The 26,914-nt window shown below is 36.5% G+C and overlaps 1 protein-coding gene across 7 annotated transcripts in view; it reads right to left on the reverse strand.

Annotated features, from left to right (window-relative positions):
* Positions 1 to 205: 205 nt before the first annotated feature.
* LOC108003135 (uncharacterized) overlaps positions 206 to 26,914 on the reverse strand; it is a 188,929-nt gene continuing 162,220 nt past the window's right edge. For all 7 annotated transcript variants that reach the window (XM_062084221.1, XM_062084218.1, XM_062084220.1 and 4 more), the window contains 3 exons: positions 11,151 to 11,323; positions 2,611 to 2,814; positions 206 to 2,154 (listed from right to left, as the gene is read on the reverse strand). In XM_062084221.1, coding sequence (XP_061940205.1) covers positions 1,420 to 2,154; positions 2,611 to 2,814; positions 11,151 to 11,323 — 1,112 coding nt within the window. In that variant the 3' untranslated portion in view covers positions 206 to 1,419. The remainder of the gene's footprint in view (positions 2,155 to 2,610; positions 2,815 to 11,150; positions 11,324 to 26,914) is intronic.

Consider the following 26,914-nt stretch of genomic DNA (forward strand, 5'->3'; position numbering starts at 1 on the left):
AAAAAAATTTTTATAAAAAATATTAATTTTTATCAATTACCTAAATAAATCTAATTATCTAAGTAAATTTCTAAAATTATTTATCTTTTTCAATTTCTAAAAAAAATAAAAAAAATCAACTTACCTCTTATGTAAATCGATGAAGATAGCACAAAAGAGGAGAGAAGGAATGGATGATGGTGCACATTTATCACACGACACTATGTAGTGTTGAGAATAAATTAATATATTTGAAATGAATATACGGTAGATACTGTCTCGCATCCCAAATTTTATGGCATCTCATAACATCTCCTCTCTCTCTCTCTCTCTCTCTCTCTCCCTCTCTTTCTCTCTCTCTCTTCTCCTCTTCACTCTTCTTATCGATCTTCAACATCTCTGTCTTTCTCTCTTTCTCTCTCTTTCTCTCACAAAATGCACTCTTGCACGACGCATAAAAAAAGAAGAAGAGGAGATATATCCCGTAATTCAGCTTTGTACCGCTTCTTTATTTTCTCATCGGCATCCCTCCACGCAATGTCTAAAACTTTCGATTTAATCTCTATTGTTATATATACACGCGTGCCAGGCAAAAATCTCTATTGCTTTTTTAAATAATATCCGCGAATCAGACGAACACTGGGAGGGGTTTCGGCTACGAATCAGATTTAAATAAAACGGAATCGTTCATACTTTCGAGCTATTTACATTAAATACACGCGCAGTCTGTCTCTCTCTCTCTCTCGCACACGCATCCTTATTTAACGTAGTAACTCTTTCTCTCTCTTTCTCTCTCTCTTTCTCTCCCTTTCTCTCTCTCTCTCTCTCTTTCTCTCTCTCCCTACATGTAACACTTGAAGAAGAGAGGGAAGAAAAGAACGATTCATTCGTGTGTTTTATTGCACATTCTCGTCTCGATCTCCACACTCGAACACGCAGGACAAAAGAAGAAAGTCAGAACCACGCAGTGACACGCAGTCTCAACGTCACTCACGCACTCGATGCAGATATGTCGAAACTGATATAAGCTTTCCTTTCTCCTTGCGTCTCGATAGAGGAAACTCAAACTCTCGTAGATCGAATCACCGTTTCTCCGCAGAAGAAACTCATCGTTTCTTAACTTTCAAACATCTCCAAACTTCATCAATCGGCGTCAACAAAATCGTTTCCCCAAGAAACGAAACTAACCAACGCTCCAACTTTGTATCACTCTTCGATCCATCAGGAACTCTCGTTCCCATTTTTTTTTTTTTTAGAACAGATAATACAATTGCTATCCTAAAATTGTGACAAATCTTCTATCTTCCGTCTCGTTGTTCTCGATAATGTTCCTTAATAAATGTCCTCGCGAAACTGGCCCGTACTCTTCGTTGTGTTCCAACACCGTAACTCGAATCATTCGCCACCGTACGAATAGAAGAAACACGTATTCTTGGCTCACTACGTGGTGGACGGCGAAGTTGGAACCGAGATCGGTGACGTCGGGCTGATCGACTCCCTGCCGTTCGACAGAGTAGGCGTCGAGGCTCTGTATTCGTTGTGGATACCAGGGGTGCTTGTTCTGTTATTACCCAGTAAACTATCGATAGAGAAAGGGTTGAGCCTCTTCCTCTCCTCCCTCCCCTTCACAGATAGGTCTATGCTACTGCTCTGCACCTCCTCCTCGCTGGTCTGTTGCCTGACCGATGTTCTTCCTGGGTTGTTCGTTGTTTGACGAGGTCCACCCGCGCTGTTCATGTTCACCAACTCTCTCCTTCTTTCGAGGAGGGAGGTCAGGCCCCAATGATGGATCCCTTGCTGATGATTCAAGTGGTCCAGGTTCAGGCTCGAGTTTGGACTCTGAAGACTTCCCGCGACCTGGTTCACCGATCTTCGAGGATCGTTCTGATCGTTGCCACTGCTCCCCAATCTCGAGTAACACTCTCCATCGATGGAACCATCGGCGGTGGAATCTACTCTCTCGCTGCCACTCTCGCTGCAAGAATCCAAACCTCCGACAACGTCTATCTCCTCGTTCGCGTCGTTGCCAGAGCCCGACACGCTGCTGCTCTCGTTGTTGTTGCTCAAATGGTTGAAAGAGCTTCCCAGGCTTCCGTTCAGAGAGTTTCCGCCGGATGCTGCCGCGCTTCGGGACTCCCATTCGGCTCGAAGGGTCGAGAGGTCGACGGTGATTCCCTGGAACGAGAATATTTCGTTCTTCTCTTCTGGGGTTCCAGTTTTGGGATCGTTCGATATGAAGATTTATATGGAAATTGCACGGCTTCGATGGATTAGAGAGAATGAATGGTTCGTACGATTACGAAGTATTTTGATTATTTGTTTTTTTTTTCTTTTTTAAATATTCGAAAGTGTGAAATGATATTTGACAGATAACTATAGTTATGAGATTATTTTAATTGGGAGAAAGTGTAGAATTGAGGTAAGGAAGATGATTTATGTTATTGTTTTTTTTTCTTTTTCCTTTTCTGAAAATTCTTTGAAGATTGAAACGACAGTCGACAAATAAAAAGGAAAGAAATTACATTTAGATATTAACGATGAAATTATAATCAATTATTTTTTTAACACGCTATCGAAGCATTAAAGTATTCTCTAAATGTATTTGAGAAAGTAGATTGCATTAGTGATTACCTTTGCAGCTAATTTCCTCTGCTGTCGTTCAAGAGCTTTCAGCAATTTCTTCTGCCGCCTTTCCCTCTCCTTCCTTCTCAACTCTTCAGGTGGAATTGGTTCGCCACTACAGCTTTGAGGATGAGCGTTGTGCGCCGGCCTTCCTGGACCCTTCTTCGTGTGCTCCTTCTTCCTCCATTTTGCCCTTCTGTTCTGGAACCATACCTGAAAATAGATGAATAGAATCTGGTTATTATCTGTTCTGGAAGAGAAAATATTCTTGACGAAAATATTTTTTAAAACGAAAATGAATTTGTTTAATCTTTGAAAAATGATCCGTTATTTATATTTAGAAATGAATATTCTTCGAGAAACAGAAATTTTTGCTTTTTCTAGATTATTTAAAAATATTTAAAAAAATATTTCAATTAAAAAATATTTCTTTACTCATTGAAAGATTCAAAAGAAATCCGAAATTATCCAAAATCTTAACCAATTATTTGAAAATTAAATTTTCCGACAATTAAACAAATTTCTTTTCTCCCTTTCTTTTTTAATTCTTCTTCGAAACACAACTTTCCTCAAACAAATGAAAATTTCCCAAATTTTCCAAATTATTTAGTCTAAATTCCTCACAATTTTCCAAAATATTTCTACACATTTCTGTCATCTCTCCTCCTTCTTTTCCCAAAATCAAAAGAAAATTCCCGAGAATTTATCATCTTTATCCCGAATAATTAAAAGAACGTCCAACAGTGGACCCGGTCACAACGGTTAAATGTCGGAATTACACGAAGGAAGGAGGGCAGCCCTAGCCGAGGAAGCAACGACCCCCCGGGGTGTCTTGATTCATGGCGAGTTTCAACCCTTTGCTCGCGTGAACGCTCGCGGCGCAAAGCACGATTTAAAGCCGGCGTGAATTTCACCGCTACTCGTTGCTTGGTTGGAAAAGAAAAGGCACGGAAAGAGAGGCGTAAGGGGTTTGAAAAGGTGGTTGAAAAGGATGAAGACATTAGTTGCGGCCGTTGGCCGGTATGTGGCGCTGTTCTCACGCGAGCCACAGATCAATACACCCCCGCCAACCCCGTGTAACGCCATCCGCGTGTCACGTGCCCTCACGATTTCTTCGCCGCCCCTTCTTCCTTTCCACCCTTCCTCGTCGACGGACGGGACGAGATCGAATCGGTGGAAAGATCGGATTGCCGCACGCGCAGCTGGCCATTTTTCAACGAAACGTACCTCCTTGCTTATAAAAAGTTCGATGAAAGAGTTTTATGGGGCCGAGTCTCTCTCTCTCTCTCTGGAATGGGATGTCTGTTATTCGATCAATTGGGAAATGATTTTTAATTTTTTCTTTTTCTTTTCTTTTTCGAAATATCTTTTATACCTTCGTAAATCGTTGTAATCGTTTACCGCGAGGATGGAGATAAATGGGGATGTGATTATAATTATAAAATAAAATTGTGATTTATCCAATACTTTCTTCTGTGCGTAGGGAAAATTAATTATACGAGCTTGCCAGTGTCAGAGATAACTGTATAAATTAAAAGAGGGGAAAGATAAATATTTAAAGCTTTTTAATAATAATTGTAATGGAACACGTTACAGGAGTAATGTAATTTTGTGATAGAATTTGTTTATTACAAATTGTATAGAAATATCGAGGATATTTCTAGTTGAATATTATTTAAATCTTTATTTTAAATGTCAATCGTTAAAATAAAAAGAAAAAGAATGAAAATATTCTTTGAAATTAAATTATGCATAGAGCAATCATACTGTGTAAAAAAAGAAATCGTTCCAACCGACGCATCGGTTCTGATAACGCATCGAATTACTGCAGTTATAAATTCATTATCAATCAAATGTCATCACCGGAAATAATAAACAGTATTAATTGGTCAACTTTATAAATATTATTAGAATTTTATTCAACGTCGCATAAAATGAGATAAATCATTGTCTAAAATTAAATACACTTATTCATGTTCGTCCAATCAGCGATAAAATGCTTTGTAACGCAACATTAACTAAATTGAAGAAAAGAAGATAAATAAAGAAAATAAGCAGAATGAAAATAAGCAAGAATGTACATAAGATTTCTTTTAATAACTCTAAACTTGATAAAGGAAAAGAAACATGGTGGAATAATAAATTTATCATTCTGAAACATCATAATTATTCATCATATAGATAATTTTTAAACAAATATATCCGAAAAAAAGTCTTAAGGATTGCATATTTTAAAATTGATATTTTAAAATTTAATTCTCATATAATCTAATCATTTGGAATCAATTTTGTAATTTTAATTTTTTTCCAATACTTTACGCGAAAGAAAATTTTATTCCTAACGATTAATTTTTCTTCTTCTTCTTCTTCTTCTTCTTCTTCTAATTTTTAGATGGAACGTGTTAATTAATTTCAAAGTTTTGGTCAATATCGAATAATGTTCCAGGAAAAGCACGCATAATTTTTCAATAATTCTTTAAATATAATTTTTTCTATTTCATGAAATAACATTTCATTTCCATCAACCTAACATTATCGGCATAAATCACGTTGAGAGACGTTTCAAGCTAATTACATCTACCAGTTGTGTCAGATATCCGTGAAGAAATATACGGCATATTTCCCTATGCATTTTCAAGGATATCCACGTTTTAAGGCGGTTTTCTTATCCGTACAGCCATTTTATGGACACTTCTCTCGAGGAGCAACGTGGTCGTAAACCGTGGGCCAGAAAAAAGATGTTACACGTTTAGCATCAGTCAAAGCGCATGGTAATCGATGGAGTAGCTTGTTAGTGGTTATCAGTGGCGATAATTTCTGACGAATCGTGGTAATAATGCCGAAATAACGATTTCTGCTTCGTAACTCGGACCAGCTGCTCTGTCACGTCGTTCTTTCCATTGATAATGATGAAAATTGAAACATCTGTGGTGCACAAGTACAAGGTTTTTACAAAGTGATATACTTTACGGGAGAGGGGGGAGGGGAGGAGAGAGAAAAAAAAGAAAGAAAGGAAAAGAAAAATTTTGTAAAATTCGATTTCCATTCCTCCATGATCATTTTTATTTATTACAAACGTTTTAAATAAATTTATTCCCTACTTTATTTGGAAAAAAATATAAGTTAATAAGTAATTATCATTTGGTTAAAGATCATTGTGATTTTAATCTTTTGTATTTCTAATTTTTTCAATTTCTCTCTGCTCGACAGTTAATATTACATAATAAAATATTATATACACCTTTAAAAGTTTCTCTCAAGACATTATTTCTTCTTTTATCTTTCATTTTTATTACACGCTATTCATTACCTAAATAAAATTTAGTTTCGGGAGAATCATCGATTAAAATATCATTGGCAAGGACATTGGTAATTTAGAATTTTTTTTATAAGTAAAAGCGTAAAAAGAAAATAATTTCGAATGAAAAAAGAAATTTGACACTGCAATAATTACCATGACACCAGGCTAATTAGTATTCAGTCCGGACGGCTCGGTTTATTACACGCCACCAATTCGTATGCAGGGAACGTAGAACGCGTCGTGCGTTCTGTCGAATCGATTTACGCCGACAAAACAAAGAAATCTCATAAAATGGCAATATATATTATACAACTGCTAATTAACTCCGGATAGAGGAAAGAGGATGATTAATTTTTAAACGGTGTACATCTTTATCGAAATCGTGTCAATGTTCTCGTACTTGGATAATTATTCTTCCAAATTTTATCATAGATATAAATTTTTATTATACAATCGTATCGTATCCGAAGATAAGATACTATAAAATATCTTCCAATATTTTAGAGATGTTCCAATTAATAAAAAAACGCTTCAAGAAATATCTCCAAAATATTTAAAATCCAAGAATTGTCAAAAAATGAAACATCCAATTCTATGAAATATATCGCGAATTTCAAATATATTTCAAAAATGCAATTCCCATTTAAATAAATAATTATCGCTCGAAGAAAGAAAAAAATTTTAATTTATATTTTATCAGAATCAAAATATCAAGATGTACGAAGATTTGGAAAATTCCCAAATCGTTCTCCTTTCCATTGGACTTCAATTATTAACAACAAAATGAACCGGTTTTCTGACACGATGCCTTAAACGAATAATACTGAAAAAGAGAGAAAATCGGCTATCGTTCGTGTTGTTTGCCGTTCAATTGATTTTTAACCAGCATCTCTTCCTTTGGCTCCCCGTTTCGTGTTCACGACAGAGATCTCGTGGAAGGGAAGGGACAGGTTGCCGTCGATGGTTTTTTTGTGTAAATATGATAATGATACCGCAGGATGGCTCCGACGACGCGTGGAACGATCGACAATTAACGAGCACGATATGCTTGCCCTTCATTTAAATATAAACGTAGCATGGTGGACGAGAAAATGGCGCTTTTTCGACGAGTTGTCTTCAGGCGATTACTGTCTTTGAATTGATCCCCATTTTTTTTTTTTTTTTTGAAAAACGTTTCCTTCATATTTTCGTTTTGATCGCATTTTATTAGGGAACCCGTTCCGTTTATTTATTTAAATCAGATAGAAATATTTAATTTAATTACGGAACAGATATTTATTTTTCAAATTAGCGAGGAATTAATTTGACGAATGAGAATAGAATTTGAAAATATAGAATTTACTCGAATTTGATAGAAATATTTAAATTAAGTGAGAGTCAATATTTATTTATTTTTTTTTTTTGAATCTGAAAATTCAAGAAACTTTTTATCTCTTCGTTATTTCTTACCAGGTAAATAATAATTATCAAATTTTGGATAAACGTCAGAGAGAAGAGAATTATCTTATATAAAATTACAAAGGAACAAGCTCGGGATTTTTTTCTCTTATTAATCTTTTGACAGAGGATGTTATTAATATCAGCAACAGATAATTGCCACGAAATTTCTCAGAGAATTTTTTTTTTTTTACTTTCAACTGTAATAAATTAAAGGAAAAATACGTATATTTCACACAAACGTCAATATCCTTCGATACATTGAATAAATAACAGTTATTAAATTTCTTCGAATAAGTAAATTGTTGGACCAGTTCTGGTTCAAAACTCGAGCGAATAAATAAAGAAGTAAGAGAGAGATTACCTAATTTAAAATACAGATATAAAGTGAGTCGTAAAAACCTCGATAAATTATCTTATACAAAGAAATTCATCTATTCAACTCGACTACTCTAGAAAGTCGTTGTGTGTATAGAGCATAACTGACTTATACCTGCAATTTATTTCTTTGAATCTTCATTCTTCAACATTTATTATTATTATTATCAAACATGAACATTTTAAAATTTATATATCTCGTAAAAAATAAATAACACTCGTAAAGATTGATTCCATCCTCCTCTCCAAATAATATTATTAAATAAATCGTTTCACGCGTACAAATATCTATAAATCCATTACACGCTCTACATATATTCACATGATTTCCCACGAAATGGAATTACCTACGAACAACATAACAGATTCATCTCGTTAAAATAAATGGCGAATAAATTTTTTCCCGAAATCGTAAGAAACACGGAAGAAAATCAAACAAGATCGCGAGGCTCGCTTTCTAAACGAACCCCACCCACACACCACCACGCATAAAGAGGAGGCTGACAAACCCGTTTAAACTCACAAAACGCGGGAGTGTTCGCACGAGACTAATGAATTCGTCGCGAGATCGAGCGAGATACCGATCGTTTCCAACAGCCACCCTTACTCGAAAGCCGACACCCACGTGTGCCGCCGCCCAACACCAGTTGCCCACGTCTAACCACGTGTCGTCCGTTTATCTATCTCTCCAACAATATATTTTTTAAAAGATCTTGAGAACCAGCATCCGCGCTCAGGGGTTATCTGGCGCGGCCATCGAATATCTAATCTGAGGAGAAGAGTCCCTTGGAGAAGAGGCACCGGCTGCACCGTGACATCGTGTCACAGCGGAGGTTATCTCCTCCGGATCGATCCCTGTCATCAAGGTGGATCGGTTTTCCCCTCGAAAAAAACGAACCATCGAATACGTGTCTAGCGCGCGGTGATTTCAACGCCTGGTTTCGCGTGTCGCGGTTACCTCTGCGTTACGTTCGTTCATCGATAATTTGTTCGAAGAAATACCGGAGAATTTATCATCGTAATTGAAATAACTTCGCTTGTTCGCACGTTGGAAAATCGAATATTCATGCGATTTTCGTCTCCGACGGATTTTTCATTTTATTTACTTTCGATCGTTTGACGCAATTATTAATTACTTTATCAAATTGGCAGGAATCAGAAAATTTTTCAAACAACGATGAAGACGTAAGGGTCGAATTGAATTTTTAATAGGAATGAATGGTTAAGGAAGGGTGTGCGATTGAATGGTGTGTTGCCACGTAATTTGGAGAGAGAAGGTGGCTCGATTAAATTGTTGGAAAGCAGAGAGAACGATTGCGCTGTTCCTGCGGTACATGAACCGTATCTAACCGTATAAATATAAATATCTTATCGACTGGGGGAAGATATGAGGGTGGCTTCGTGTCCGATGGGCCGTGAAATTGAGGGTCCACCCTTCGTTGGTCCCACAGAAAGGACTTCCATTGTGTTCACGGTTTCGTATTTATAATAGTAACAATTCTAACTGATCTTTCCGCCAAACAAATGAACGCAACCGACTTCGAAAGGAGCTTATGAGTTTACAAGAATATTACTGAAAATTTAAACAATTTTAAAAAAAAGAGAGAGCAAGTTAAACGCGAATAAATTTAATCGTGAATTTTAATTCGAAGGTTGAACGATATCGTTCCCGTTCCCCTGAATTTCACTTGCAAAGGAGAAAATCTATTTTTCATTATAATCGCAATGTGTTTTGCGAAGAAATAATATGTAAGGAACCACCGTGGATGATTTTAAAAAATATGGTCTGACAATTAGAAGCGAGAAGCATCAGTGATTAACGTGAAAAACGAGCACCAGTCATGAAGACTGATGTTAAAATGCGTACGATTCCTTTTCTTTCTTTCTTTTTTCTTTTTTTTTTTTTTTTGTTTCAATTACATGCAATTCCACGACTTTCACGGAAAACGATTCGCGTGGTTCGCCGATTTATCCGGTCATCGAGCTTCCGGAAGAATAAATTAAGAGTATGATATCGTCCGTTTTTTTATTTCATTCCAAGACGTAATGTTAGATGGAGACATGTTAAACGAGGATAGAAAAAGATTATTCTTTTATAAAACGATAAAATTACAAAAAATAAATGTTATCGCCAAATCGATTTCGCGGCTGACAAATTGTCCTCTTGCATGAAACGTCTTATTACATACGTACACTATACTGGTCAAGAATATCAAGATACTTATATTATTTGCTTCGAAAAATAAATGAATAAATAAAAGTAAATAAATAAAAGAAAACATTTAATTATGTAAATGTGGAAATTGATATTTTCTACATTTCGTGAAATCGTCGAGTATATTAAAAAAAGAAATGTCCAAGAATTTGAGGAACAACGTATTAACCTCGGACAAAAAAACTCGACAGCATTAAATTCGAATTAATAACAAAAATTAATACCAGATATAATAATAAATCCGAATAAACATTCCACAATTTCCATGAAGTTTGGAAAAGTGATTAAAAAGAAATCAGGTAATTTTCAGAACTCTTTCCAGAAGAGGAGAGACGTTTTAGAAAGGAACAATGGCGTCCACATAAAAATCAGTTCATTATTCAAATGGACACGGTCGACGAGTCGAGGTCTTTGGTCCCGGGATAGATGTTCCTCAGTTTACTACCCTCCAACACACCGGACTGTAAGGTAACCGCATTCAGAATCGAGCAGATGGACTAACTACCCTCGGGAGAGCAGCTCGAGGGCCGAAGGCGCCGAGATCAAACCGCCCCCGTGTCGTCTGTCGGGCATCAACCCTCGAAAAATGACGGCGTACGCGCCTATAAATTCTCGCCTATCGAAACGGCCGATCTGGGACGTCTGATAATGGTACGCGAAACGTGAAATCAGGTCGCCATAAAAGTGCATTTTTTCCTCCCGAAATTATGGAAAGAAAATTCGATCTCTCTATAAATTTCTCGATTTTATTAATCCGAAATTTTGACTCGATGCGTTTAAATTTAAATTTTTTATTAATTTGCAAATAGATCTTATCCTTGTTGAAGTCCAACATTGTCTCTTCCCTTTTCTCGGGACGGAGTTACATTGAATTTCTCTAATTTCTTTTCAATAGTAGAAAATTTAATTTGTAATCAATTCAGATTTCGAATAATTCAGAATTCAATAATTCGATACAATTTTGAATCTCTCTCATTCAGAAAAGTTGAAAAGCTATATATGTCTCCAAGAATCTGACAATTCATTTTATTTATTATCTCCTCAAGCAATCTTTTCAACCGGTACACCATCGAATTCGTTAAATTCGCCAAGCTCCACAGATCCATTAAATTTTTTCAACCCTTCGTCGATCCGTTTCTTTTTTCAAAGAATTGCTCTCTTTTTTTTCTCGAGAAGGATTATATCCTCGAGGATTCGTAAAAAAATATATGTACTCACGGCTACGCGGCTCTCTTTCAACTCGAGTCTCACAGCCAGAGCTTCTCGCATAAACACATCGGGATAATGACTCGAGAGAAATGCCCGTTCCAATTCCTCCAGTTGCCAGCTATTGAAGTTGGTCCTGCTCCTTCGCCTCTTGCTTCCACCTTCGTCCGATTCGCCATCGCAACCTGAAATTACAAATATATACGTTAGAGTCTTGAAGATTTTAATGAAAAATTACGTGTCACAAATTTTTCTTCTTCTTAGATGATATTCTTCAAAGTGGAAAAATATTTATCTCCTCGTTTAAATTGTTCAATCTTTCTCCAACAATTATTCGAAAAATCCTAATAATTTTCCTATACATCAGGAAACGAACTTTCCTTAATTACCCTAAGAGAAACGTTTACCAATCTTTTATCGAAGAATACGAGGAAGAAATCATCCGCATAAACCTCTCGATTCGATTCAATGTTTCTTAGAAAAGTTGCAGTTAGATCGCATGGAGAGAGATCTCGGTTTCCGCATAAAAGGGAGAGCGAAAGCGAAGATTGAAGCCTTATCGTCGCGAAATTGGTTCGAGGCATCGTATCATCCCGGCCAATCGTCTCTCAGATAAGTCTCGAAAACAGAATCCCGGGCATATTGAATAAACATGGAATTTCAGTGATTTTACGAGGGCTCTCGTCCACCCTCCAACCCTTATCCGGACCGAGAATCTGCGGATCCACGATTGTTTTGGCAGACATCCCCGTTTCCTGAGCGTACAAGAGCTGATACGTATGCTAATGCAGGAGAGGAGGAATTGAAAAAAGATCGGCAATTATGATTGACTCGGCAATAAGGCCGCCGTGATCTGGATCAGGAAATGAAATAGCACGAGACGAAACGTTCCTCGAGATCGGGGATGATTGGAAAGGAAATCGAGTTGATATGTTTCGTTTACATTCACGTTGCTTCACTGTCGGACACTTTGCGTGGATGAAATCGTCGAGAATTGAGTAGAAATCTTTGATAAAATTTTTATCCAATCAGAAGAATTGATAGGAATAGAAAATTTAAAAAAAAGTTTACAAGAGATTGTCAATATATGATAGATCTTCGTCAATTAATAGTAATAAATAGTATCCTTGAATTTCTTACTCAAAAGAAAATAAAAAAAATTAACCGAAATTAACCAACAAGAAAAAATTCTAATAAAATTTATTAGAATTATTAATTTCTCAAGTTCTAGCTCGTAATTCCAAGAAATTCGATTTCTTCAAAAAAGATTCAATCGAAACCGACTCCCTAATTATCTCTTCCTAAAAAAAAAAATCCACCTTTACAAAGTGTTAATCTTAATCTCCATAAATTCAATTTTCCTACAAACGCGATATTCAACTAAAAAATCCAACCTTCACACATACACACACACACACATATATACACACATATCTTTATCACTTTACATTCGCGAAACGAATTCAGGAGCACGTTCACGCGCGTTCATCGGCGGAAAGGTTGACGAGGGTAATTTTTCTTCCATCGCGTACGCGGCATGGTATTATTATCGGAAACGGGTATCAAAGTTGATAGATGGCGCAGGTAGCGCGTTAAATAATTTATGAGAGGACGAGTTAAACAATTTTCGCGTCCACCTCTGATCGTCCCCTCGATCTATTCTCGTCCCGAATCAGAATTTCTCTTCCTCCTCTCTCCATCCTCCCCCCTCCTCCTCTCCTCCTTTTTCTTTCGCGAACGAAGGAGGAAGAGGACGGTACCTCGCGCACGGCCTGATAATGTGGCCGGCCGCTTTAATGAACCTGACACGATGATAATGATTCGGTTAATTCGAGCGGTTGAAGCGTGACATCGTTGGACACAATGATCGACCGATCGTCCCGTAATCGTCGCTTCCGTAAATGGTATCTCTCAATTTAATCTGAGAATGCAGTCTGCCGTTCGTCGAAAGAAAATACGTAATTGAGAGGATACCAGACGCCATTACTGTCGACCGACTTTTATTGGTTCGATGCTTGCCTTTGATTCCAGCTGATCCATCCTGATCGGTTTAATTATTTTCACAGATGGATTGAGATGTTTCTCGGATCCCGCTCTCTTCGAAACACCGTTCCTCGATCTTGCTCGATTTGTAAATAAATAAGAGCGCGCGTTTGTTCTTCCTGAATTATTTTTCCTCCTGGAAGGGGTGGAAAGGGGAAAAGGAAGTCGAAGAAATCTAATGATCTAAATTTTTAGATCAAAAGGAAGGGAAAGAAAGAAGAAAAGAGAAAAAATCGATTTCGAAGCAATCAACACGGTCAACGTGTTGCACTTTCCCTTGCATTGAATTTCCATAATAAATATATACATATGTAGCAAGTAAAATAACCCTCAGAAATTCATCCTCGATGAGTCACTTTCCCTTTTCAGAAATATAAAAAAGAAATTCATACCCTCGACGGAACCGGCATCTTAACCACGTGTAATTTCACATTCGAAACGCGTCCTTACGTATTTCCACGGATGGAAAATAAAAAAAAAAATCGGCGAAAGCGGCTTACGCGGAAATCTGCAGACGAGTCCTCGATCCTCGATCCCCCTACAATGTTAACCATACACTGGGTGTATATATGTGTTGCACGTGAACACGTATTCACGTGTAATAATTTCCTAGTTACACGTTGGCGTAACTGGTCCTGGAAAATTGGCGTATCCCCTACTCGGAGGGTGTACTTAAAAGATCTAAGCAGCCGTAATGCCGTGTGTTTGTCACAGGAAACTCGAGGAGCCGCTTTATAATGACGAGTTTCGCCGTGTTATGACGGATTATGAATACAAATTATCCTTTGGCGCCAACATCGTTTTAATGCAAGGGTAATTTATTACTCTTAGCTCTTCGAGCTTCGTGCCATTCATCGTATCTTTCTTTTCTTCTTTCTTTCTTTCTTTCTTTTTTTTTTTTATCATTTTTATCTTCTTCTTTTCTTTTTTTTTTTTTCCCTCCTCCTTTGTTTCAACCATTGATTGAGTTTACGTTTAAGCTAATTGTCATCGCACGCGAGAAGCAATTCGATACCGAGAGGGGTGATCGTTAAAAGATTGAAATGTCTTCGTTCAATGAGGATTACGATGATTTTTAGTATTATCTGAGATGAGGAAAAAAGATGCATATGAATTACCGTGTAACACGGTTTTATTATATGCGTGTTAGGAACAAGAATAGATAAAGGAGACACCTTGGATAATCAGCGCGTTTCGTTAATAAATCTCGAAACGATTGCTTCTTATTCTGTACGATCGTTTGCGCGAAACGAGCAATTTCTAGAGGCATTCCTTCCTTTTCATCAGGATAAACATCTCACGAATCTGTGAGAGATTACGAGCGAGCGAACAAGCGGAACAAGATTATTTTCGTGTTATTAATGGACAGTGTTATAAAGTAAGAGTTTAAATACTACAAATGATTTCACGATTTATCCTTTTATCGTTTTAATCGACGATGATCTTGTTATTTCTGCCTCGCTATTTTCGCGTCGCGTTCAATCTCGCGGAGCAACGAGTCGAGCAATGAACGATATTTGATTAATGAAAGGAGAAGTTGATTAATTTGTCGATCTCACAAATTATATTTATCTATTTATTTTTTTCCCCCTCATAAATTTATGATCCATTGTGACGCGTCTTAACATAAAACATATATCGTTATATCATTATTCGTTACGAAGAATATATTAATTACACAGAATAATATCAGAAAATATATATCAATAAATTTCTATTCCAAATTCAATCATGCATAAATAACCGGGCATAATACAACATAATTCTTACCCTTCTTACACATTCGATCGATGAATGCGACAATCCATCAACCGAGCACAATCGAATCTTATTCAGCGAAAGAACAAAGAATCCGAACAATGGAAAATGAAATCGGTATAGGATAATTCTCGGCGATCGTCCAAAGATTAAAAGCGTGCTTGCAGCGAAACGTGTCACGAATATAAATTTCTTTTCATAAGAAAAGAACACACGGACTCTGTCCAGCTGCTATTTATTTATTGCAACTTGGGTCGTCGAGACTCGCCCAGGCTCTCCTTTTGGCTCTCCTCTTGTTCAATTAAGATTTACCAATCGACGATAATGTTCGCGAATCGACCGTCTCGTCGTTGACGAGAGAAGATAGAAAGAGAAGAGAAAAAAAAGAAAAAGATCGCGCATTAATCAGCGTAATTAGATGCTATTTATCCATTAATTCACTCTCTCTCTTCTTCTTCTTTGATCGATACAAGAGTGAGATCGATCGAGAATATCGATCGATCCGCTCATTATTGATAATCTGTACTCCGTAATAATTGGACGATTCAGCTGTACACGGCGGCAACTCTTGTCAACAGCTCTCTATAATCTCTTTTCCTTTCTTTCTTTTCCTCTTTTCGATAATTCGAAACATTCGAAATTTTCCTTTCTCGCTCCTTTTACGTTAATGGGTTAATTTACAGAGTTCGAATTCTTCTCAAAGATTCAAGAATCGCGTTTAAACATTCGAATTACAATCGATCCATTAAATTACTCGCATCCAGGGAAGGAGATCCAGCCATGAGTCATTCGTTAACGAAGCTCGAAAGTTTTAAAAGAGTTGACCATAAAGGAAAAACAGAAGGCAGCAGGAACGCGTTTAGCGTCGCGAGTTGCACTGTTATTAACATCTCTCTGTAATAATATAATAATGATAAGAACGAGCGGGTTCCAGATTATTATAGAAGAGGGAATGAAAGAAAAGGGTAAGAGGAAAAAAGAAAAAGAAAAAGGAAGAAGCTACTGGGAAGGAATGCGCCGTCCAATAGGATTAAGTAGCGATTCCTTGGTCATTGGTGCCAATTCGGCCGGCCCTGTCTGGCTTCCATTTCCACGGCGGCCGAGAAATAAGACATCGGTGCGGTTTTCGAGAGGAAAAAGGGCAGCGTGTAGGGTCGCGTGCGTCGTTAGGGGGCCCAACATGGCCGAAACGTATCATCATGCAATTACGCCACGCTAAGAACGTAAGCCGGCCGGCCGTCGCGTACACACCGTTGACCGCCATAAACGCGCACGAAATCCTCGCGCAGTCCTCCTCGGGTATAATAATAATCGATCCTCGATCCTGGACCGTGAACGTCTACGCCGGCTTCCATACAGGTTTTTCGTAATTCTTCTCTTCGAAATTGCGGATATCGAGATCGTGCCGTTTCTTCCTTTACAACTGGTTTTTTAGGTTAGGTTCTTAGGAGATTCGACCAACTTTTTATCGTGGATTTTTAGGTTAGGTCGAGAGAGCGGGATATTTGGCTGATGATTTCTTTCCACGAGCGTGTGTTCACGGAAAATGATTGTCAATTTAATTGAAATTATATATATATATATATAGTTTTCACACGACGAATCGAAATTTAATAACAAAGATATCCGATTATCGTGGATTATTCTATAAAACCAGAATCATCAAAGATTCGATCAAAATTACGATTCATAAACGAAATTTCTCGGCTCGTGCTCGAATAATAATTCAAATAATAATAATTCAAATGAATTAAATTTCTTCGTAATCATTAAAGTTATTCCCAATTTTAGATTATGTACTTTATTAAATGTATATATATATACACGTATTAAAACTTTCTCCTCTTATTAAAAATTTTATTATCGTCATCATGATCGTCCTAATTTTCTTCATTTCGATCGAACCGTTACGCTGAAAGATGTATCTTTTTAAGAGCCACACGTCAATGGAAATCTCTCGCGAATGAAGCGAGAAACGTTCGGTTTCGTCGTCGGGAACGTATCCAGATCCATGGAGCAAGGCTCGTGATGGAAATTACAATGATTACCTCTCGCTTTCCGTCAGACGCATTAACCGTAATAGCGCGTTCATAAAGAGTCTTGAATGTGTGTGGGCTGTCATTTAAAAGCATCAACGAAAACGTTAATTTCCCCCGATATAAAAAACGAAATTGCCCCTTTTCACGAAATCCTGATGAATTGCGCGATTAATATCGTTCAATTGTTAAAAGGGGTCGGCGCCTTCAAATTTTCATTCACCGGTCACTACTATTATCTTTTTACGTGTGACCGCCAATTACACACCACGCAACGAAAATTGAAGAAGCTATTTACTCGAACGTGTTCGCGAAATTGTCCTCCACGTGTAATAGAATTTTCCAAAATTGGCCGGCTCGATCCATTAAAGAGATTACTTCTTTTTTTTCCCCCTTCTTTTAAATATTTTATGCATATTTTTATGCGTATTTCGTTTACGCGTGAAAGTGATTGGAAGTAAAACAGTGAAAACGTATGACGACGATTTACGAGAGAAAATGGAAGAGAAAAGATTTGTACGAAATTGATTTTAGAAATTATTAAATTAATGTACAAATAAATAACTTATCTATTAAAAAATTGATACATTGTCACTGATTTATATTAACAGATTCCAATCTTGTCCATTTCCCCCTTCCTTTCCCCGATTTGTTATTGAATCACAGATTTTCAAAAATAAATATATAAAATTTCTATTGTAATTATTGTCGCATCATTCTCATCTTTTTTTTTTTATTTATATTCTTGATAATGAATTTAGAAAATTAGGCTCCTAAAGGCTCCGATCTCGATTCACCTTTTGTCTTAATCTTTCGAGAAAACCAACTAAATTGTGCAAATTTTTAATATGGTACAACTCACGTGGATATTACGATATAAATGTGTTTTAAATTTGTCCGATGGAAAAAGGAATGCTTCGATGTTTAAGTATAAAAAGACTAGGCATTACTGCAATTAAGATCCGCAATAAAGTTGGTTTGCACTTCAACGTTCGCTAAGCTTTCCCTTTTAGGATCAAAGTACCGATTAACTATCAAATTAACGTAGAAAATAATAGCTACCTCGAAGCCTTAATTTTCAGAAGCTGAAATTGAAATAAATACCCAAGAACTGAATATTCTTACCATCAAACTACCACCTTGCAGTTCGTGTAATTGCTATGAAGTAACAGAATTACAGAATTTATGGAAAATTTACTAGTAATATTTTCAGTAGTAATTTGAAGCATGTACAAAAATTCTGTCCATGTCAGAAGCAATAATTTACCGAGAACAAGCCGTGTAGAAATTCTATTACATAACTTTTACATTACATTAATTAGCTTACCACCACAGCCTTGGATTTTTACTCATTCACTCGCCAATTTTTATTTTTTAATTTCTATTCATCAATCACGGAAAAGTAATAAGATTATAGAAATATTATCAGCATCTAACTTTAACACTGCTTCAAGCCTTCGTCGGATGCACTAATTCGTGAGAATTAAGAAATTATCCTGGAGTCAGGGAATTTACGAAAGATCCCGATCATCGTCGAAATTTCGATGACGATTTCTTTAAAAATTCAAATCATCCTACCGTTATTTCCCACCAGTTAATTATCATAAAATATCGGAATTACAAATTCCATTACGTAATATAATTAAATTTTTTGATTCAGAAGTAAGAATTATTAATCTTCCAATGATTAAAAATACAAATTCAATTACAAAAAACAATTGTCACGTTTGCACTTATCTAAAAACTAATTTGCTCGTGCAAGCAATCTTGCGATAAATCCCCCCCCCCCCCAAACAACTAAGAAAAGTCTCGATCCCAGATGGATCTCGGAATCGAGATGGATTGAAACGAACGTACCGAGAATAAGTAGTGGCACGAGATCGATGAAATTTCAAATTCTTCAATATCTCTTGTAAAATCGCGCGGCTTTCTATCCCTATAATGAAAGGAAACGATGATCGGTGACGTAGGGTGCAATTAAAGCGTAATTAACCGGTGGCCGAATACAGAACGCGCGTGGAATATTTTAACCGGTGGCTGTGCCTTGACACCTTTATAATGACATTAAACTTAATAGGCCGGCACGACGCATCCCGTACGCGTACATTGTACGAGGATTAATAAAGTAACCCGTTGGACGTGACGATTCTTAATTAAAAATTTTAATCGAACCACCACTTTGAGTCATCCTTGCACGATGATTGGAAAAAAAAAATATCTTTCTCGTGAATTTATCGAGTTTGTTTTCAGGTTGTTTGCGGATGAATCTTGCGAGAAGTTCTCTACTTCGAAGAGTTGGTAATGAGAGTTTAGATAAATGGATTCGAAATTGATATTGTAACTGTTGATCCAGATGGCTATATTCAGCTATTATTTTATTAATTGAAGCTTTTTGAATTCCTTTAGGACGCATAGTGAAGATTGATAATTAATAATTAATGGGGAAAATGTCGTATAAAAATATAAAATATGGATCAAAATCTTTTGTGACAAATGAGACAATTCCATCAAGTAGAAAGTTCCAAGAGTAGATGGCCAATCTCGCGTTAGATCTTTTGTATTAAATGATAAAAGCTTGGACTTGCATGGATTTTTACATTGAAAAAAATGCAAATGAGAGGTGTGCAGCCTTCTTCGAAAAACACTCTCGCTCCTCCCTTCGAAAAATCCTCCGTTCCCCAAAATTCACGGTGGATCAAACGATTAGCAGGCCAATTGGACAAAAACTCAGGCTGCACGGTGGATCCCTGGTGAAATAGTTACTTTAACAGCATTTACAACGGATGTAATTTAGAAGTGAATTCGAGTCCCGTAATCACCGGGTTGGCGTGTACCAAGCGGCCGTTGGCTGGAGGACGCAACCCTCCATTTAGAGGGTAGTCTCTTGTTAAGTGAGAGTCAACGACGTCATTAGAGTTAGGAACGACATTCTGGCACCCGTGAGACCGCCACTTTCTGCCCAAGGAATGAGGATGCAACGGATTTCCACCGCGATCGGTACCCAACTTTCCTCCTCCTCGTTCCCGCCAAAAACCCAACCCCTCAATAGGGCCGTCCACTGATTTATAATGATAAATTACAGGCCCCGCGAAAATTCCTTTTCGTGTGTTGCTTACAATTAGAAGGTACGGGCCGAATTAAGCGATCGACAGCTGCTGATCCTTGGTTCTCGGTATTTCGGTCCACTTTGGGACCATTTTGGGACATTCTGGAAATGAGCGTGAATTTTAGCCTCGATTTAATGATGTCTAACTAGAAGGTATTAATGTGTAAGTATTAATTTGTGCGAGAAGAGTGGTGTATTAGAATTTTCGAGGATGGGATTTTTTCTTTTCTTTTGTTTTGTTTTTAATGGATGGAAAGGGATAAATAGGGGGATGAAATCGATCGTTAGAAATTCAGCAAATTTAGGAAATGTTGAAAGATTTCTTAGTTTTACAAATTATTCAAACACAATACTTTCCTTTTATTTTAATATAATTTCTTCGTTCTTACTTTCTACTCAGTGTTATTCGCCCAGAAAGTTATATCTAAAAATTAACATGGAAACATCGAGGAAAATTGAAATAAATCATTTCCTTCCTTTCCAACTAAGCGCTCTTACGTATATCTTATCTATAAGATATCTATTCTTCAACAAAGATTCATAAACACCGTAACACAAAGCAAGCGAAACGAGGAGGAACGAAAGAGAAAGACTTCCCTTCCCGTGTTTCAACGAGGAATATTTTAATCGGGAGCCGTGCAACTAGGGTAGGTCGGACGCGATTAATTTTAACGTGAATCATCTTATAATCCATCCATGTGTTTATTCAAACGGGATCGCGCGTTATCTCCACCCGAAAACATTAATATAAACTTAATTACACCTGTATTTAACGAACTTGTGGACCCTCGCGCGTTAGATCATCTCTCCACCTCCGCCTGGATCACCGCGCAGACTCCTGGTGGGCCAAAGGGGGGTATCCCAGGAAAAAGAGGGCTAATAAAGCGTTTAACAGGCGCGAGAGAGAGTGATAAAGTGCGAGGGGAAGATGGAACGGGTTCTGGCGAAAACAAGAAAAAAAGGAGGGGAAAGAGGAGGAGGATGGAGAGAGAGAGGGAGAAAAGAAGAGAGAATTGTTCTTGAAATGGAGGAATTGCGTGGATTTGAGGCGAGGGAATGAAAGATTGGACGACAGGGAAGAGAAATTTGGAAAAACGAAATTAAGAAAAAAAAAGAAAAATGAAAAGATAGGAAGAAAAAAGAAAGAGTTGTTAAGAGAAACTCAATCTGATACGGAGAAAATTTGGGAATAAAAATAAAGGGAAGGAGGATAGAGAAAAAGAGTGATGGAAGAGGAAAATTATAAATAAGAGAGAAGAAATTCAGAAAATTAATGATAAAAAAAAAGAAAGAATAAAACGTCGAATGAAATGTCCATAAGAATTGGATAAAAAGTAAGCAAATATTAAGTTATTATACAAGCCCGAGAGAGCGAAATTGAGAGAAGCGAAGAAAATCATTAACGCGGATAGAGAGAGAGAGAGAAGCGTGGTAGTATCGGGTAGAAGTTGAGTAATTTATTGGAAGATAAGAAAAAAGATCCAAGGAATAAAATTGCGGTGAAATTAGCAGATGAAAGAAAAGAGGAGGAAAGCCGAGAAGGATGGAAAAGGGGAAAAAGAAGAAGAGGAGGACAACGAACAAGATTATTAAGCTGTAAGGCGTTAACTGGCATAAGGCGTCGGTAGGTGGATACGTTGCTTGCGTGCCAGACTGACTGCATTTGCATCTAGACGCCATCAATCCTCCTGACGCCCGGTTACACTGCCCCTCACCAAGCCCCTCCAACCCTCTCAGCAACCCCTCGACGGTCCTTCTCCCTTCGTCCTTTGCACGACTCTCCGTGCCTCGACTTGGACGATCTTAAATTAAATATCCAGAGTAGTGAGGGAATTGGATCGACGTCGTTGCGACTTGCAACTCTTCAAAAATTCCCTCTTCACTTCTTATTGTAAGAATTAAATTATTTTTCCCCTTCTTTCGCGTTGAGAAATTTTTTGTTTCCCGTGATTGCCAGCTTTAAAATTTTTTTTTTCTTAAGATATCGGAAGAGATTCGGCAATTTGAATCTTAACAGTAACTTGAAAATCGTAAAGATGATTTTTCTTTTTTTTTTCTAAATAAGAATCGAGAAAAGAAAGGTGTGGTAATTGAAAATTAAAAAAAAAAAAAAAAAAAGAAAGAAAATGTTTTCCTTAAATCAATTAAATTGTACGTGTAAAGCAGGGCATTAAGGAAAACAGTTGCCGAGAGAAATTTATGATCGAGAAATTCGTACGGTTTCTCGCGTTAAACAGTGGTGATTTAATGGGTTCCATCGTCGGAATCTTATCGACGATCGAATGACAACTGATCTAGATGTGAAACATATTGCGACACGCAACACCTTGTAACACGTCGGCGATATTTCGTGAGCTAAAGGAAGTTAATTAAAAAATACACACACCGCGAGGAGTCGTTATTACGAGAAACGAAACTATTCTCGATCGACAGGTGCGAGCCAGTTGTCTCGTGAGGAACGTCAGTCGGCTCAGTTTAATTAACGGTTAATGGCTACCTTTTATTAACTGTTAAATATCCATAAGTAGGATACAAGTTTATTTCAATGGAATACAATGTGTTAACGATGTATTAACGATACAAAATGCGAATGGAATTGTTAAAAAAAAAAGAAAAAAAATTAGTGAATTTTGTAATAATCGAATAATAATAAAATGAAGCGATTAAATATAAATAAAAATTATTCTTTTTCGATCTGAATTTGAATTGAATTTATTTTTGTTTCGGAAAAATAATAAATGATATTTAAGATAATAAGCGATTAAATACTTGTGGATATCAATTTTTATCTTTTTTTTTTAAAACAAACAGAAGACGATTTTTAATTTCTGGTATATAAAGAAAATTTTATTCTTTTTTTATATAATTTAATATGCATAATATTTGTAATAATTAATCTTATTCGTATTTTGTATCAATTGAATACCTATTATACCCTGTTCTTTATATCTTATTATTCACGATGCGAATAATTCTATTATTCGCACACATATACACACACGTATATAATAAAAATTATTCTAATAAAATAATTTACAAGTATAATTTTATATTTTTGTATCATTCTATAAATTTGATACAAAAGATTAACATCTTAAATAGCGAAATAATTAATAAAAATACAACGAATAAGGAATAAATGAAGAGAAAGGAAACAATTAGTATCTCTAAAAACAAATACACATCCTTAATGAACATTAAATTTACGATATCATCAAAAGGAAAGACTAACGGAGAACGAACATTCAACTTTCTTTCGAAGAATATAATATTCCTCCGGATACAATCCTGTACAAGACAGAGTAGGACATTAGTCTGGTAACTTAATTAGAGCGACGCTTTACAAGCTAACGATCTATCCACGCCCACTAGAAACCAGTACAATGAAAATAAGACCGCGGAATAATGTAATAATAAATCACAAATTCATAAAGAAACCACAAAGTATTTTTCAGAATTACCGATTAATCGACCCGACATGATCTCACTTTAACAACCATATGAATAACCAAAATCTTTTTTAACACATCGATTTCTTAAAAAAAATTTTGCCTAAAAATATGAAAATTTTCGAATGGAAATATACAAGACTGTATAAATAAAATCCATAAACAAAATACCAAAGGATAAAAATCTCTTGGTAAAATTGAATTTTGAACGTATATACGATCTAGAAAATCACTCAAATTAAAATTAATTAATCGATAACTATGTCTACATGTATATCGAATAACCAGCTGACAAAACAAAATTTCAACGATATTCTCGAAAATTACGTTACATCTCCATTTTTAAAATCCAACAACAACAACAACAATAATAACAACGCGTCGATATATTCATTTCTAACAGAGATATCATCGATAAAAACAACTGCCAATCACACCCGCGTGGTAATAGCAATTTTCCACAAACATCCTCGTTCGATCCTTCGAAGCAGGAACACGGACTCGTGTTCCGTCGGAGGCCCAACAGCAACAACAAAAGGAGGAACGAGAGAAAAATGACCGGGGACGTACGAAAACGGCGCGAGAAGGAAGAGAGCGAGAGGAAGAGCTGGTGGGATGAGAGAAAAGAAAAGAAGAGAGAAGAAAAGAAAAGAGAGGAAAAGAAAAGGAGAAGAAGAAGAAGAAGAAGAAGAAAAAAATGAAAGCCGCAAGCGATGCAGAGGCAGCTCGTCGAACGAGGTACGAAGCCACGTAAAGACTCTTCGCATAATATGGGTAGCCTGGTATCGGCGGCCTGCTGCCCGATAAGGAGGTTTTCAGATACGATCTACAACCAGGCCGGTTAATTATATATTAATACCTTCGCGTGCAATCCTTGGCTACGTATAGCCGGCATTAAGAAGCCTGAGACCCTTCCGGGGGTGGTTGGTGCAACGTAATGCATGGGAAGAGGAAGCCACTCTTCCAGAAGACTGGCTAGCAAAAAGCTAGGCTCGATAAGGGACTCTCGTTACATGACATGGGTGGGGGAATAGTCGTGATTTGATTTCTATGTTTGTGGAAAATTAAAATTTTTTTTTTTCTTTTTAAGGGGACGACCAATTCTCTGATTCTTCAATCTGAAATGTAAAACTTGTCTTTCCTGTACACGTTCAAACATTTTGCTCGGATAAATAAGTCTTTCGAACATTTAGAACATTCAAAAGACGAATTAATTCGCGGATTAATTGATCAACATGTGAAAACATCTCTCTAAAACGTACCATATAACACCTTATAATGCCGTGAAGAAATTCAATAAATCCACGGCTACTATCCACCCGTTCAATGAAACACCCTTTCGAAAAAAGGAACAAAAGAAAATGCACCGTTCCTCTTGTAACGAGGCAACAACAACGCCGATCCATTTAACCTTTGATCGATCCACGATTACCCGCTCGATCGCTGCTCCACAACCGCTTCTTCCATTAATCGCTCTGTAAATTAGATTTTCAGATGAATCGAGGATGTTAATCCGTTCTCGACTCTGAAAATTACACGAACGCGTCTAGAAGAGTTTACGTAGCGAAGAGCTCCTCAACACGGATGTACATTATTGAGTGTTAATTTAAAAAAAAAAAAAAAATCATAATTAGCATGTTCGATGCGTTTTCGTAGATGGCGCGATAGATTGCACAGCTCGTGAGATCGTTTTAATTAACTAGGTTTACCTAATATAATCTAATGGAAATAGAATTATCGTGGTTTCCTTTATTGTTTTTTTTTTTTCCACCTGATATTTTCCTCTCTTGCTCTTCGAGAGCAATTGATACGGGGCCTTGCCACGGATAATTGTTGCACTTCTTGTTAAAATGAAAAATTGTTGTGAGAGGAGGAGGAGGAGGAGAAGGAGAAGGAGGAAGTTTCTTTGTTGTTGCGAAAAGTAAGACGGTCGAGCGGTTTGTATTTCTACTTCTTCGTTCTTTTGCTAGTTTCGAGGGCTAGAATTACGTGCACGATGAGATTAAAGCCTCGTCGTTGCGAGATACGTTGGTAGCTAGCCTTATGATTCTCGTTTGTTCTTATTAAAATAGGTGATTAAAATTCTTTAATTATGTTTCAGCTTGTTGTTCAGTTCCTGGTTCAACGCGCGTAATTTAATATTGATGGTGTATTATTTCTTCTTCTTCTTTTCTTTTCCTATTACAGATTTATACACAACATACGTCGCGATGGATTAACTGAAATGAATAGAATAGAAAGATTAATAATGGTAACAGGAAATAAGGCAGGATTTATAATAGTGTATACACATTTATGGGGCGAGGATCGATAAAAATTAATATTAATGGAATGGAAGAAACCTAAAATATTTTGTTGCAATTTTCTGCACGTTCCTCAATACATAAATGTATTTATAGCTCGATAAACAAGATTCGTTATTTTTGTAATCAACACCAACTTTTGTATTTGTTTTTTTAAAAGATTAATCTTTCTAATTAAAAAATATATCTAAAAATATATATTTTTAGAACAAAAATTTAAACGTACAATTTCATGATTTTCAATATTCTTAAAAATTCTCCTTAAAATTCCAATGAATTTCAATTAAAACAACCAGAATCCTCGGGCACGATTATCGATGCTTGAAACAGGCTATTCGCGAGCCATAATTAACAAAAATTGAGATCCACGTTCCAAAAAAAAAAAAAAAAGAAAAGAAAGGAAGAGATGGAAGAGATGTTGAGGATGGATCGCAATAAATCAATAAAGATCCCTCGGTTGTTGACGCTCCCGATTAATTAAAATATCTCTCGTTGATTCGTGTCGCATTGCCGGCGAAACTGTAACGGTTAACGCCAATTAAATTGCATTTCAGCCTGTAGATCGAATTTCGATTGGCAAATACACACGACTCGATGTGTGATCTTTGATCGTTCGAGGTGGAAGTTACATGGATAAACGTAATAGGGGAAAAAACGTGGTGTTAGAAAAAAATGTTGGAGAATAATTATTGGGATTGGAAGCGAATATTATGTTACGCGATACACTATTATTAAACAGATAAAAATTGGATAATCGAAAGATATATAATTGCAGTGTCATGATATAGGAAATAGCAATGAAAAAACAAAAAAAAGAAGTTAATAATAAGTTTAGAGGCAAACGTTTGCATATTAAAATGAAAATTATTCAAATTTTTCAAGAGATTATTACAAACTAAGATAAATATTAGAATTCTCGATTCGAGAAACGCGTGTTTATATATTTGTATCAAATCGTGCCGTTTTGCTAAAGATATGCAAAGAAAAAAAATTTTAATCAAGCAAATTTATAAGTGAATATATGCATCGATAAATTGAAAATTATTCAAATTTCCCGACCGTTGAATTTCTCCATTTCCAA

This window comes from Apis cerana, linkage group LG14, assembly GCF_029169275.1.
Source record: "Apis cerana isolate GH-2021 linkage group LG14, AcerK_1.0, whole genome shotgun sequence".
NCBI classification, from domain to species: domain Eukaryota; kingdom Metazoa; phylum Arthropoda; class Insecta; order Hymenoptera; family Apidae; genus Apis; species Apis cerana.